Here is a 15613-nt window from a genome sequence, read left to right as displayed (position 1 = left end):
ATCAATTTAAGACTAGGCGACGACGACGACGACGACGACGACGAAGTGGTTCGTGGCTGCTATCGAAAGTTGTTACCCATAACGTACTACATCAAGAAGTCAGGTTGCCCTCAATATTCTGTAGATTTCACTTGTTGATGGTACAAACATTATTGAGTATGTATGTATACCCTATTAGAAGTTTGGAAACCACATTCCTTTCCCAGCTTGCATTATTCTTTGGAGTACACTGGCCTCGCTTTTATACACCGCAGGTGGTCTTTGTAGAAACATTGATTAATCCCTTAAATGTACGCTTCTTGGAGGTACCAACTATTTGTGATGTGCGAGAGAGTGTACAAATCATCTGTGACGAGATCTACCTAAACAACGCAAAACGTCTCTCTCATGATATAGTAAACGGACTATTACAAGATCAGTTATTGATTTTAGCTATAAATACGGTAATCGCGATAAAAACCTCACAGTGTGAAGAAAAATCTGGAATTGGCATTTTCACTCCTGCTCTAGACTGGTAATTCTTGATCAGAATTCGGGACTTCTTATCCATATTTCTGGCTGAAATTCCAGCTGTAATGATATCCTTATGCAAACTAAATTCATCGCTATCGACGGTAGTCATAATAACGGATTCTTTATCTTTATGTTCTTCGCTTACAGCAAATAATGGAACTAACCTTTCACATACATTTCATTTTCTAGTATCTGCCTACACAAATTCAATTAGATCGCTTGGGATGCCTAGACATGAGGGATTATTCCTGAACGAAATGTCTGACAGTCTCTCGAGATAGTCCTTCAATGGCCCTGTGCTGTCACTATTTCCTACATCAGCTAACCTAACTACCTCTTGATCCAGGAGAAATGCAATTATTCGAAACCTTTTGTAACCAGCTATAAGCTATAAGATATAAAAACCGACACCTCCTACTTCCTTGGCACGAAATTCCTTTCACACGAGAAAAACTAAACTAAAATTTACCCGATTACGTTCTCGAATACCAGTCTTAAGGTTTTATCGTCACAGGGCTGGTCTGGAGCCCTCCCCTCTGTGCCCAATCTGCGGAGAAGATGAGACTATATATGTCTTTTTCCTTATTCTGCCGCCGTTTTTCTTAACGAAAAACATTTTAGAATCACGGTTCAGGAAACTTGGTTTAAAATTTTCCAGTCTGAATATTATTTCTTTAGGAGCCTCCTCTCTAGGAAACTACCACAGGAATCCACAGGGATGTTTGCTTAGCTGTGGAGGAATTTAATAGTTGTTTCAAGGGAATTTTCTTAAGTTATTCACACGTTATTTTTTATTCATTTCTTCCTGATAATTTTAAAAATTTTAGTAGTAACTAGAATTTCTTAATACCATCCAAATTTTGTGCGATCCCCTGCAGTTGGTATGAGTCATCATAAAAGGAAAACCAAACGAAGCGAAACCATCGTGGAATAGAAAATAGCAGTTCGTTCCGAGCTGACTGTATTGCAGTTTCCTCTCGTGACAAACTACAAACTACGTCGCGTAGTCCTAAACTGAGCGTGGCAATATGAGGTCAGCGCCTTTAGAGGTGTCAGTAGCTTCGGCCCGCGACGGCTACGGGGACTCCCTGAAAAGGGAGGTACCCTAACGCTGTTCCTCAGGACCATTAGTAAAGTTCTTTGTCTGTCTGTCTGTCTGTCTGTCTGTCTGTCTGTCTGTCTGTCTGTCTGTCTGTCTGTCTGTCTGTCTGTCTGTCTGTCTGTCTGTCTGTCTGTCTGTCTGTCTGTCTGTCTGTCTGTCTGTCTGTCTGTCTGTCTCTCTCTCTTTCTCACTCTATGGATGGATGGAAACAACTTTATTGAAAATCCAGCAAAGTTTAACGATCCAGGCTCAGGTCTCCCATGAGGGGACTTCGAGGCCTTGCCTCGTCACCGCCTCTCGGGCCCGCTCGACTGCCCACTCTTGTGTCTAGCGTTCATGTATCTCCTGTGCAGGAGAGCCGCCACCGAAGCTTGTTTGGTCCGGGAGCGGCTATCACCGCTTGCAGGCGAAAGAGCAAAACATCCGCCAAGGAAACGTCACGCGAAGCTCTCTTCGTATTGAGTCGTTGGGAAGAGAGTTCCTCCTCGACACCTTTGTCTGCGCTGTGCAAGAGAATCCAGAAGCTATGAACAGCTCTTTCACGGTTGACATGAATCGTAAGTTCTATTTTACAATACTATATACTGCAGGGCCTTCGATCGTCCTACCTTGGGTAAACGCGAAATGACAGACTGCTTTCGCAACCAGAAGACGCATGTTATGATGTGGCGTCCGATACGATGCAAGGCGCCCCGGAAGGATGGCTGTTTCGAGTGTTAGAATTTATTGAATGCTCAATAAACCGGTTGGAAAGTAGTTGGATTTGGTTGTTAGTCATGTTGGATTGCACGCGGCATTGTACCATCTGTGTTCTGATTTATTCCGTAGTTGCGACGTCTTGGAGGCATCTGCTTGCACGAAGCTGAAAGCTTATTGCCAGAAAATTGCTTCAGAAACATTAAAGAAGATTGAATTCGACTTGTTACTGCGCCAGTAGGAGTGCCCTTTCTATTATTACAAGTAATACATATAAAATACGCTCTGGTACCACGAGTGTTTTACAGCAATAATTAAGGAACTTCCGCTCCCGGTTTGACGTTCAGCTTCTGTGAAAATCACGACAGTGAATGATTTATATTGATGCGTGTACAAAAACAATATTTGCACAAGGTTGAGGGGTGGCCGAGGTGGGGAAAGAGCTGCCTTAAGGCAGCGCGACTAGTTTGGCTGCAGCCCAGTGGAGAATGAGTGAGTGAGAAAACTTTACTTCGAAGAAGAACGATTCGCGTCCGGCTAGTAGTGGGCTGGGGCACCCGCCGAGGTTACGGCCAAGAGTTCTTGCCTTCCGGCGGCTTCCTTGACCGGCCGGACTGCCTAGAGTTGGTCTTCCAGGTTCGAGCTGAGCAGCGCGGCCTGCCATCGCACGCGGAGGCGGTCGGTGGAGGCCTCGCTCTCATTATTGTGTATTAATTAGCCCCTGGCATTCCCATAGCATGTGTTCTAGCGTGGCTCTGGTGCGACACACTTTGCACCTATGTGTTGTGTATATTTCTGGATAAATAGCATGTATTGATGTTGGACTCTTGTATGATCTCGTTTGTAGTTGCAATAAGGGCCGAAGTCATTTTCCTTTTAATTTTGCCTCGAAAGGCAATTGACGTCGACGAATTCAAAATGTTTTTTAAGGTGAAAGCTTTTCTAGGCTCATGGTGAAGTTTGTGTCAGCAGACCTGACCGCCGGAGTGTCCGCCGAAGCGTCATCAGGCCATATGAAGACAGATTAAAGACAGATCAAAAATGAAAAATGATCGACAGTGAGAGTTAGTGAATGATAACGTTATAATAGAGATTGATAGAGGTTAATAATGACTAGTAATGACTTGTAATGACTACTAATGACTTGTAATGACCTGCAATGACTACGAAATGACCAATATGTGTAACAACTTGTAACGACTACAATTCATTAGAAATGACTAAAAATGCTTAGTAATGAGCAGTAATGACTAATAATGACTGAAATGACTTGTAATGACTACTAATTACTATGAAATGCCGATATGTCTAACGACAACATGTAACGACTACAATTGATTAGAAATGACTAAAATGATTAGTAATGACCAGTAATGACTTGTAATGACTACTAATGAGTTGTAATGACCTGCAAAATGACCAATATGTCTAACGACAAATTGTGAATTGTAACTACTACAATTGATTAGCAATGACTAAAAATGTTTAGTAATGACCAGGAATGACTGATAATGACTGAAATGACTTGTAATGGCTAGTAATGACTACGAAAGGAGCAACATGTGTAACGACGGCTTGTAATGGTCACAATTGATTACAAATGACTAAACTGCTTAGTAGTGAGCAGTAACGACTAATAATGACTGAAATGACTTGTAATGACTAGTAATGACTATGAAATGACCAATATGTCTAACAACGAACTGTAACGACTACAATTGATTAGAAATGACTAAAGATGCTTAGTAATGACCAGTAATGACTAAAGATGACTGAAATGACTTTTAATGACTACTGATGACTTGGATATGACCAACATGTCTAACGACGGCTTGTAATGACCACAATTGATTACAAATGACTAAAGAGGCTTAGTAGTGAGCAGTAACGACTAAAAGAAAGGAGAGAAAGAGAAGAGGCAAAGAGAAGGGGGCGAATGATAAGGGGAGAAAGAGTAGGCTATCGCCGTTCACCCTTTCAGCCCTGGAATTTTTATTTTTACCGCAGATTTTTTCCCCTTGCATTTTCTTCAATTTGAAGGTCCAAATGACATGCTCACAAAATATAAACCTTGTGCGTGAAGTAATTACCGATTTGGCTTCATGTCCTCAAAAAGGGACATCAGGGCTCAGCGGGTGTAGGAATTAAAAAAAAAATTCTTTATTTTATGCGGCTATTACAACAAAAACTAAGCACAAAATTGATTATTTCATTATGTGAAAGTCCTTGAAGCAATTCCTGGACTTCTTCAAGCACAGGTGCACTTTGCACTTTTCACAAAAAATTCGAACTTTCCCTGCGCAACCGTCCATTTTACACCGCTGTGCCCTAGCGTCGGTGTGAGTTGGCCTACACACCCCAAGGGTGAGGCTTGCCCTTCACATATTGCGTTATGTCCAAAGGGCCCTTGAAAGGGACAACCTGCTAATCAATGCACAGATTCTCCTATACCTCGAGATCATGGCACCTTGCTTGCAAATTCTTGAGCAGAGGTCTCACCTCGCAGAGTCTCTCATTGATGTCCGGCTTGTTCGCATCAAGAATGTGAGGAATGTTGCGCAGCTTCTCGAAGCGGTTGCGCAAGATCTCGCTTGATGCAATGTTAGCAATTTTCATTGCAGGATTTCAATATAGGCGGAACCTTGGATATTTCAGGACACCCATTATCTGATGGAGAGCCACCAGTCGGCTGATTTCATCATCAGTGCTTACACACGTGCCAAACTGAAAAACAGAATACTGATTTGTTTTCTCAGCAAGCTCAGTAAAGACGCTATTCGGGACATAACGGCTAAAATAACCAAATCGTGAGAATATGTCATCTTCCATGTGAAGGTCTTCATGAGCGGCCCCTTTGAATATGGTCTCTGGCACCTTGAAAGGCTTTCTCGCCCAGCGGCTTGCCATTGGTTGTGTGCTATCGTCTTCCGAATCAGCTTCTCAACTGTCACACTCGCGCTCCGCCGTGGTTCCAAGCGCGTCGTCCCCCTCGTCACCGCTGCCGCCAGACTCGTCGCACTCGCCTTCCACATCTGATAATTTACCGTCGTCCAGTTCTTCAAAGAGACTATCCGTGCATTCTTGCAAGCGTCGTGAGCGTAGACATGGCACGACTAAAATAAGGCCGCCAGTATCGATGCACCAAAAATATATGAAAGAGAAAACGGCTAAAGTGAGTAACGCACGACTTACAACCACTAAGCCCTGATGTCGTCAAAAGTGGACATGTAATCAAAGGGCCACAACAGAAAAAGTATGCAGGTTAGGCCTACAATATTTCGCAATCCGCCTACGCTAACAGTAGGAAATAAATATAAAAAATATCAGCCACAAATACTCGAAACTACAAAAGTTATACATTGTGAAAGTCGATACTTAGCCGAAGGCTGCTCAGCCATGGTACGAACAAACACTTCGTCGTCGTCATCACGTGAGCGTCAACAAAATGCTCCGCTGCTGATCGCAGTGGCGAAAGGGCTCTCGGAGGAACACCCCACAAAAAAATTATTGTTTCCAGTTTTGGTTTTACTCGTGGGAAACACGTTTTACTTTGTGGGATCAATTGACGACGCCAGGGCCGAAAGGGTTAAGAGACCCTGTAACGTTTTTTTGTATTTCGGCAATTGTGGCGCGGAAAATCTTTCAACACTTGTTATGTTTATTCTATGGCTCCTTTAGAATAATATGTGGTCGACCTTTACCAACAAAAGCTTGAATATGTTCGAGCAGACGCCGTCCAAATCCATGACGTTACATATGAGTGGTGCGGAAACTTCTAGACGGCGTCGTCGCACGAGTTTTGTTTTTGCGTCCTTTCCGGCTTACCAAGCTTTCTCCCAAACTAAGAGCGGCTTTTTTTTTACTGTAGAAGGGTAAATCACTAACGAAACTAGGAATAAAGGTTTCCCTCAAACTCCAGTGCCATCACAAGCGGGCTTTCTCATGTACTGCATGTGTTAAATCTCTAAATTATGGGGTTTTACGTGCTAAAATCACTTTCTGATTATGAGGCACGCCGTGGAGGACTCCGGAAATTTTGACCACCTGGGTTTCTTTCACGTGCGCCTAAATCTAAGTACACGGGTGTTTCCGCATTTCGCCCCATCGAAATGCGGCCGCCGTGGCCGGGATTCGATCCCGCGACCTCGTGCTCAGCAGCCCAACACCATAGCCACTGAGCAACCACGGCGGCTGCATTAAATCTCAACTCCAACGGCGCACCTTTACTTTCTGCGCGACGCGGCCGCAGTGCGACCGCTGTCGGCGCGTCTGTGGAGCGTGCAGAACGCGTCGCGAGCCGAGCTTCCGGCCGAGCTCCACTGCCGCGCCCTGGGCTCCCGGCCGGCGGCACAGCTGAGCTGGTGGCTGGACGAGGTGCGCGTCGAGCCCTTCTTCCACGAGGAGTCGGACAGCGGCAACGACAGCTTCAGCGTGCTGCTGCTCACGCCCACGGCCGGCGACGACGGAAGGACCGTGCGCTGCGTGGCCGCCAATCCGCGCTGGCCGGAGGACGCCCTCGAGGCCACCTGGACGCTCGACGTCCAATGTGAGAAACGGAGCCCTGGCCGAACGGGGGAATGCTGTTCCGCACCATCTGTAGAATTCCGCCGTATTGTCAAATTCGCCATCCTGTCAGTTCTGATTGGCTCGAAGGGCTTATACGGCCTCTCCGTAGGTATGAAAGTACAAACATGGCGGCTGCAGGTTCAGTGTTGTTTTGTTCCATGCTATTCTGTCCCGAGAAAAAAAATAGATGTTTGTGGTCACTGAATAAGCCAGAGTTAATTGACCTTTCGGAACCCACACGGGTTTCTCGTTCACAATCATTAATTAACGTGGAGTAACTTTTGACTTAGTCAATGACCCGATGCATTTGTGCTTATGTCTTCTTTTTCTAGTAAACTTACTGACTAGACAACGTTTTGTCGAACCTTTCACTATATCCTGTTCTGACTTGTCCTTTCCTTTCTTGTCCGGTCCTGTTTTATTATTAATAAAGCTTTCTTTATTTCTCCACTTTATTCCCTTCTTCTATTTTTCTGTCGTTCTTTCCTTCCATCTTTCTTTCTTTCTTCTAGAACTCAAGGAGCTCAGCATTTTGAAGTCTTTATACTTTATCGTTGTGTTCTTTTCCTGCAATGTCAGAACAAAAATAACGAAGAACGAAACGTCTTCTGTAAGTTTCAGCTAAAGTTTACAACTTCGAATCCTTCATATGATCCCTGAAAGCGTGGGCGATAAGAAGGGACGCGGTAACAAAAACTGTGATAACAAGAATAGAAACCCAAGTTGTAAACGAAGAACAGAAAGAGAAAGCGGCACGTGCCTAAAGGAAGGTTCACACGCGCCTTAAGGATGTGCTCTTGGTGTTTTGAAGTTCTAGGTCGGGTACCGTTTCGACGCCGCTTTTGTACTTGAAGCGGAAGCTGTCTGCTTAGTTCTGTCGTCATTTGTTAGACACTTCCTTTTTGTGGCTTGCTCTATCCCGATCTTTTGTGTTTGCTTCAAAACCATACACCTCAATTCTTCGGAAGGAAGGTGGATGTCGCCTTCGAATGCTAGGACGGTGCCCTTCTTTACACGACTTTCGCTACATGAGAAGTTGAAAGGAAGTTACATAGCTGCATTATACAATAGCCACAATAAAGCAACGAAATCATCTTTATTGGGTTGCGAAATAATACAGTTCTGGTAACAGATGGTAGTGACTAATAGCGTATCAAATCAGGCTACCCTAATTTTTTTATTAGTGTTGCCTATGTCGAGTTCCACGCAGCAAGACGGAAAAGTCCTATGTTTACCAACTGAATTTTTGACACGTTGCCTGTTATTATTAAAATATGTAAGTTGACATTTGCCAGTAATAAGCCTGCTCATGTTTTTTTTTACTTAACAAAATATACAACAGTCACTGAAGACCAGAAACACATGTGTGAATTGAAGTCATTTAATTGCAGGAACTGCCACTTAGGTAATGACAAAATCTATTGACACACACACACACACACACACACACACACACACACACACACACACACACACACACACACACACACACACACACACACACACACACACACACACACACACACACACACACACACACACACACACGCGCGCGCACACGCACACGCACACACACACACACACGCACGCACGCACGCACGCACGCACGCGCACGCGCACGCACACACACACACACACACACGCAAGCAAGCAAGCAAGCAAGCAAGCAAACAAACAAACAAACAAACAAACAAACAAACAAACACACACACGCAAACAAACAAACAAACAAACAAACACACACACACACACACACACACGCACGCACGCACGCACGCACGCACGCACGCACGCACGCACGCACGCACGCGCGCGCTACACCGCTCTAAAAACAGCACTAAGATATTTACAAGTGCACAGAAGAAAATTCGGTAGAGCGTTCACAGTTAAGTCTCTATATGCTAAGGCATAACCCGGACTGAAGCACTTTCTTCACAGAGGACGTTTATGCCGGGCTCTGGCGCCTGTCTTCGCACTCATCAGACGCTGCAATTGAACTCAGAGCCGTCATAGAACGGAAAACTGTATCTATTCGATTCCTCTGTGTCGCCTCTGTCGACAGCCGCAGTGAGCGTGCGCGCACCATTCCACGTCGCAGACGCCCCCAACGTGACGCTGCGACTGGGCCGTGGTCTGTCCGAGCCGATGATCCTGGAAGGGCGCGACGTGTACCTGGAGTGCGCGACGTCGGCCAACCCCGCCGTGGACGTATTCCAATGGTTCCACCGCGGCGTTCCTTTGGAGCCCGGAGGCAACGCCACCGCTGCGGTCTCCGCTGGGCAGCAGTCGTCTCTCCTGGTGACCGGGCCCTACCTCATCATGCGGCGTGTGCGACCTTCTCAAGCAGGCAGTTACGCATGCGAGGCGTCAAACCCGCTGGCCAGCGTGCGTAGCAACACCGTTCAGCTCACCGTTCTTTGTGAGTGATGGTGACGATTAGCGATCATTTATTGCGCCAAGAAAAAAGAAAAAGACTGTCGCGCGGTCAGAGGCAATTACACGAGCCAGTTAAAAAAGAATAGAAACGAAGAAAACGTGATGTCGGCTTCAGAACCTTGTGCGCCCATGAACGGCGAGATCGGTCTTTCAGTACCTTGTGTGATGACAAAGGCCAATCATGTTAAATAGAGAGTATCTCTAATGAAAACTTGAGAGGTTTTATTGGCGGCAGGTCTAGCACGCAAGCTCGTCCAGAATAAACGATGAGAAATGATAACGAGGTGCAATTATCTTTGTGTCCAAAAGATAGAGCGAGTGCCTAGAATAAAAACTTAAGATGTTTGATTGGCGGCACGTCTAGCATGCAAGCTCTTCCAGAAGAAAATCACGAGAAATGATAGCAGGGTGCGGTTATTTTTGAGCCTAAAGTTAAGAACAGCCACATAACCTGTCATTGACGGTCGGGATGTAACCGCATGGCAGCGCACGCGCACTATCAGCCAATTCGGTGAGGGTGGTGAACACAGACGAAAGCCTAAAAAGAGCAACACCAAACAACAAATAATTCCGAAATAATTTAATGGCGCGTGGTGGTGTGACCCAACCAACCATGAACATGAAGCGGCGGAATTATTGTACGGATATGCGCTTTTATAAGTGGGTACCTATAGGTTGTGAATGCCAAGCGAACATAGGTCACCTTCTGCACAGCTGTCATCGATGAATATATCTAATGCCTCTGTCTTCAGACCGCCCTAGACTGTTTGGACTGCTAAGGAATTTCAGGGGAGAATATTCTTGTACGGTGGCTACATTCGACGATGGTGCAAAAAACAAATGGCCTGCTATATAATGTATTGCAGTTTTTGAAGTGCACCTCCGTGAGGGACAGTCTGTAATTGTGCGATTCATCCCCTTACGCAGTAGTCACTATCTTTATCCTTATATTTTCCCATCCCCTTTCCTTTATAACCTTGCATAATGAAGCAAACCAGACGCCCGTATGGTTAACATCCCTAAATTTTCTTATCTTGCCTTCTCTCTCTGTCTGGGGAGCTGGTAGGAAAAACAAATTATTTTTATAGGTATTGTTCTCCTGTCAAGTAAAGGCCCCTGGTTAGTATGAGCTCGTTTTGCCAATCACGTCCGGCCGTTACACGCAGCTGCCAAGTTCTCTCGTAGTCATAAAACTGACACGCCAAGGATGAAAAGGAGCGCTTTCGACAAATATATATGCCCAGCCCTTGAAAATTCGAAAAACCTGATAGACGCACTCTTCCCTTGTTTCTTGCTCAAAATAGAGCACTAGGCACATATTAGAGCGCAGCTATTAGGCTCCCGTTCCTGTGGCGACCGAGCGAAACAGCAGCGAAAGATGAAAGCGAACGCTGAACGCTGAACGGATGAAAGACGCGAGGAGGAACGAGCAGAGGAGAGTGCAGCGTAACCACGAGGCGGAAAGTGGAGGAGGGCATGGCGAAAGCGTGGGAAGAAAAGCGTAGTGCGGTGACGATAGCTACGAGATGGCGCCAGAGTAGCACGCGTCATCTAGGAGGTCTGTCGGCGACAGCTGCTGAGAATCGCGCCCACGCATCACCCACGTGCTGGCTCTCACGATCTCCAGATTAGCGAGGCAGTCGCGCCACACCTCGCTCCGTTCGCAACGTGCCGGAGCGAGGCATGTTGCGAACTCTGACCGAGACGTGACCGTAACCCGACAAAATTCTCGTAACGTGGCTGTGCTAATTGCTATAGGACGAGATAAACGTTGACCTCGCGCATGCTTTCTCTGACTAATCTCGAGCGGGTCTCTCATCACTGCAAACGGAGTAGGAACGCAGTAGGCAGCAGCAGAGTGTACCATTATATTTTCTCATGAAAGTGAAGATGGGCATCCATCCGAGGGCAGTGCTAAGCTGCAACTGAAAACCATACGAGTTTCTCAGAAACAAAGCATCAAAGTTAACGAAAAAAAATCCTCCTGGTCCGTATCGAACATAGAACCAACGCCTTTTCGGCATGGTCGCTCTGCCATCTGAGCTGACCATGCAGGAGGCTAGAAGATTGCACAGAGCGGCCGCAATTATCGACAGCCAAAGCATCGATTCAATAAATTTGGCCTCCCTCTGCGATCTGCTTGCCTTCCAGCTCAGATCGTCGAGCGACCGGCTCGCAACGGAGTTGGCCCCGGGTTCAGAGCTCCTGAGAAACTAGTATGGGTTTCCTGTGTAGCTTCGTACTACAGTTGGGTGGATGGCAGTGTTTTCTTTCGTGAACCTTCCGCCACCCCACGAACTTCCGCGGAACTGATATGGCTTCAGATCTTTATAGTCACGTGCACCTCTTGGGCCACTTCTGCCATTTAACGCTCGCGGTGCTTGATTCCTCGTGGTTCAAGACTCGCCGCGGTGCGAGCGCATCTGGTCCTCGACGCCGGACGGCGGCAACGAGACGCTGGTCCACTGCCGGGTCCGTGCGCAGCCCGCCGACCGGCTGAGCTTCACGTGGAGCGTGCGCGACGCTGCGGGCGAGCGGCCCGTGGCGCAGCGCGGCGCCCTGGCCTCGGCAAACGGCTCGCTGAGCGTGCTCAGGATACCCCACCACCGCAGCTTGGCCTCGGACGGCGCGGCCGTGACGCTCTACTGCCGGGCCCGCAACGCAGTCGGCCCGCAGAGCAGCCCCTGTGTCCTGGCGGTCGACACGGTGGGTGAGTGATCACTGCCGTCGCTACTTCGAAGCGTCTTCTCTGTATTGGACACTTAGAAGTAAAATTGGAACTGCGTCCTTACTACTTTCAAGGCATATTCTTGCAATTGCGTCGTTTCGAGAGCGAGAAGAATTCTCGAAACTTCCCGGAGGTTCAGCGTTCGGTTCCTTCATAACACATTGTAGCCCCGCCTTATCGACAGACGACTAAACTGACGCAATCAAAATCTGTGACGTCATGGCGAGCTCGTGCGAGAATTTCAAGGTGGCTTCACCGCTCAAATGTTGGTCGTTGCGTTTTTTCTGGCCGCCTTAGCTAAGCTTCCTCTCTCGGCTTTGCTATCAGTCAGTCTAGTCAGAGTCTGTTCAGTTCAGTGCAGTCAGTCAGTTAAGTTCAGTCAATCAGTGCAGTACTGTCCACTGCCAGCTCAATCCAGAGCAGTTCAATACAATCAGAGTCATTTCAGTTCAGTCCAGCCAGGGTAAGTATAGTCTAGTCGGTTCAGTTCATCTCACTCCAATTAGAGTCAGTTCATTCAACTCAGTATTGAAGAAGCGTAAGTTATGTACCGGTACATCAAAACTTAATGTTCCTTTCTAGTGCCCCCACAAGAGCTTATTCACGTTTTATCGGGTCCCTCAGGTATTTGGTGCGCCAGGGACTATTTTAATAAATTCCGCATAAGCAGACGAATAGGGTGCTGAATTTTCGCCGGTGGTCAGAAAAGTCATTTACAATGTGTTTTGTAAAAAAAAAAAACACACACACACACACATGTAGCTCATAATAAACAGATGAAATAGCAAAAAAAAAAAAAAATCCCAAGCGGCCAGGCGGCGAATGTATGATGAAGGTAACGCTCAGAGGCATCTCAATCCAAGTGTGACCGCATGAACAGCGCGTTTACGAAGAGTTCTCACAAGCAGGAGGGACACGCAGGCATTGAAACAGAACTTTCCAGAAAGGAACTAGATCCACGGAGACGCTACAGAGACGCTGGATCCACTACGGAGACGCTGAAGGGTGGTCTGTTTAAAGCCAAGATTCCATAATTTATTAACAAATTTGCGCGATCTGAAATTTAAATTTGGATGTCTTTGCGGTATTTTTGGGGTCCGCTGCTAGCAATTGCTGTTATTGAAGAATGCCTGCTAAGAATTTGCATAGATATGACAAATTTGTTGTCATCGTTATTTATATCAACGTAGAAGTGATGTGATGTGCCTATCCTCAAGTGCCCCTGCCGTTGAGAGCGCCAGCAATCAACCAGAAAACGGTAACGACTTAATGTGCTCAGTGCACTTTCCAACAGCTGTGTCGAGGCCGTTTTCTTTGTATTATTTTTGTTATTGCAGCGTTCAGTCGGTTATTTTATATTGAACTACTTACTCAACGTAATGGTTAATCTAAGAGCGCAGGGAACAGGTGCACAGAACAGGACCGCTTGTGACTACAAAACCTGATGTGGAGAATAGGACTTAATTGCGTACCCTCAGCCGTTACTGTCACATGACTGCGCTACGAGGGACCTCAGTTACCAGTCTTAGTGACCAAGCGCACGCATGTGCCTCAACGATAATTCTGCAGTTTCTGTTTCTGAATGAATGCACATCATTTTCATCACATGTCACGTACAGACCAGTTATTGTCAATAATGGTGCCTGTTTCTCTTTTTCTTTTTCTTTATTTCTGGTGTCAGCTTGCGAATGCTCACGCGTACCGTGTAATTGAAGAAAAAATTCTTCTGCGCAACAAGAAGTAACAGACACATGTTTTAGTTAGTTAACGCGTTTTAAGCTTTTTTCTTTAAATAGCGGCGAGCAGGACTAAAAAATAAACTTCGCAATTCAAGACTCCCGCTTTCTACCCTTTTTGTGGCTTTTTGGGCAACTGTACAAAATGTGAAAATATAATTCAATAAATAAGCCACTTTTGTGTTCTTATTTGAAGAATTATACCTTAAATGCTTGATACCACAATACTTCAGCCTAAGCTCTCCGCAACGATGACTTGCTCGTTCGCTATAAGTTGCACCACGAAATCTGCCCGTCTCCAGGAACGTAAATTGAGTTTCGCCAGCTCGCCGCTAGAGTTGGACAACGTCGAGCGGAAGCTTTCTCGGAACGCATTCTCCGAGCGAGCCCCGAGGGAGGTAAGAGGATTATAGAGCGCTTTCTCAAGAGGCTAAATTAATCGCCGTAGCTTTTATTGAGACTACTTTTGGTTGTGCCTTGCACTTCTAAATGTGCACTCCTAAAAAGAATACGACGAAAAATTTTTTTAGCTTCCAGTCGCCAAGGCAGCGCGAATTATAAAATGTTGCTTTGTTGGAGTACAATGCAAGTGAAAGCCGTAAGGACTGTGAGTGTTCTTAGGGACTTTAAGGTGGCATAATGTGAAGGGAAGAAAAGTGTCTCCGTATTTGGAGGCATGATTTTAAAAATAATGAAAATTTCCTAAGTGCGCGCAAGCTTGAATACAAACGCTTACGCATACATAGATAAAACAATATAAAATACGTGTCTTTGGTAATTCAGCTCCGGGCAAGAGATATGCACCAGACTGGAAATTTTTTCTTCTGCTGTGTGAAGTAAAGAGGACAAACTGGGACACGCAACAATTATCAAGTGGCTCAATAGTCGCAGCTTTTTATATATGTATAAATGTAAAAGCTGAGACAGACTAACTTGTTTCTACTGTGGTATCAAAGCTTCCCTATTTGGTGTCACTTTCGCAGTGAGATTTTATGCAGAATACCTCGAAATCCCAGAACAAAAAGGGAACATAAGGAAAATTTCTACTAGCCCAATTCTCGGAATTATCTCTATCAAGGCATACCCCGTGTTTGTGAAGTCTGCAGGATCGCATTTCCGCCAGTACGGAAGTGCAAAAGCTCTACAATTTCTGTTGCAATAAAGTGTGCTGAAAATGAGTTAGGAACGGGGCTGGTGCAACTTCTTGGCGCCTAGTTCTGAGAGAGAGAGAGAGAGAGAGAGAGAGAGAGAGTGAGTGAGAGAGATAAACGGGATGGTGAAAGGAAGGCAGGGAGGTTAACTGGATGATAATTATTGATCGGGCCTATAGATCCATACATCGATGATGGTTGTCTGTATTGTGGCGCCGCGTAATTGCTGTTATGGTAATTTTCAAGGCCGCTGGCCATTCTCGAACGCGGTTTGGGCAAAGACTATATAGTGTTGCATTGTGTCAACAGTCCTTCAGTCGCTTATAGGCTCAACGTCACCGGATGTCGGCGCTTGTGCCATGTTTTTTAGCCAGACGTCTCCACCGACGGCAGTTTGACATTCTAAAGCTAATGAAATTTTACGTGCTTATTCTGCGACCGATAAACCTGATATTTACGAGCGCCTGAGAGGCATGCATTGCCGGTACTGTAGATCTCGTTGTTGTATGCTAGAAAGGTTGATAAGGTTCGTCCGTATATATATATATATATATTATATTAAAGGCAGGGAGGTTAACTGGAGACGGAAGAAGCTTCTGGTTTCATAACCTACACTGGGGGAAGGGGAAGGGGGAAATAAAGACGGAAAGCGTCTCAAAAAGAGAAAGCAGACGTGCGAGAAGAA

General features: G+C 45.9%; 1 protein-coding gene across 1 annotated transcript in view; it reads left to right on the top strand.

Annotated features, from left to right (window-relative positions):
* Positions 1–15613, top strand: part of LOC126536063 (nephrin-like) — an 87704-nt gene that overhangs the window by 57702 nt on the left and 14389 nt on the right. Inside the window, exons 4-7 of the mRNA XM_050182956.2 lie at positions 1969–2172; positions 6561–6857; positions 8976–9296; positions 11715–12023. Coding sequence (XP_050038913.1) covers positions 1969–2172; positions 6561–6857; positions 8976–9296; positions 11715–12023 — 1131 coding nt within the window. The remainder of the gene's footprint in view (positions 1–1968; positions 2173–6560; positions 6858–8975; positions 9297–11714; positions 12024–15613) is intronic.

The sequence above is a fragment of the Dermacentor andersoni genome, chromosome 4, assembly GCF_023375885.2.
Source record: "Dermacentor andersoni chromosome 4, qqDerAnde1_hic_scaffold, whole genome shotgun sequence".
Lineage (NCBI taxonomy): Eukaryota > Metazoa > Arthropoda > Arachnida > Ixodida > Ixodidae > Dermacentor > Dermacentor andersoni.
Note: the sequence above shows the minus strand (reverse complement) of the source record. Positions and strands in the feature narration are given on the sequence as shown.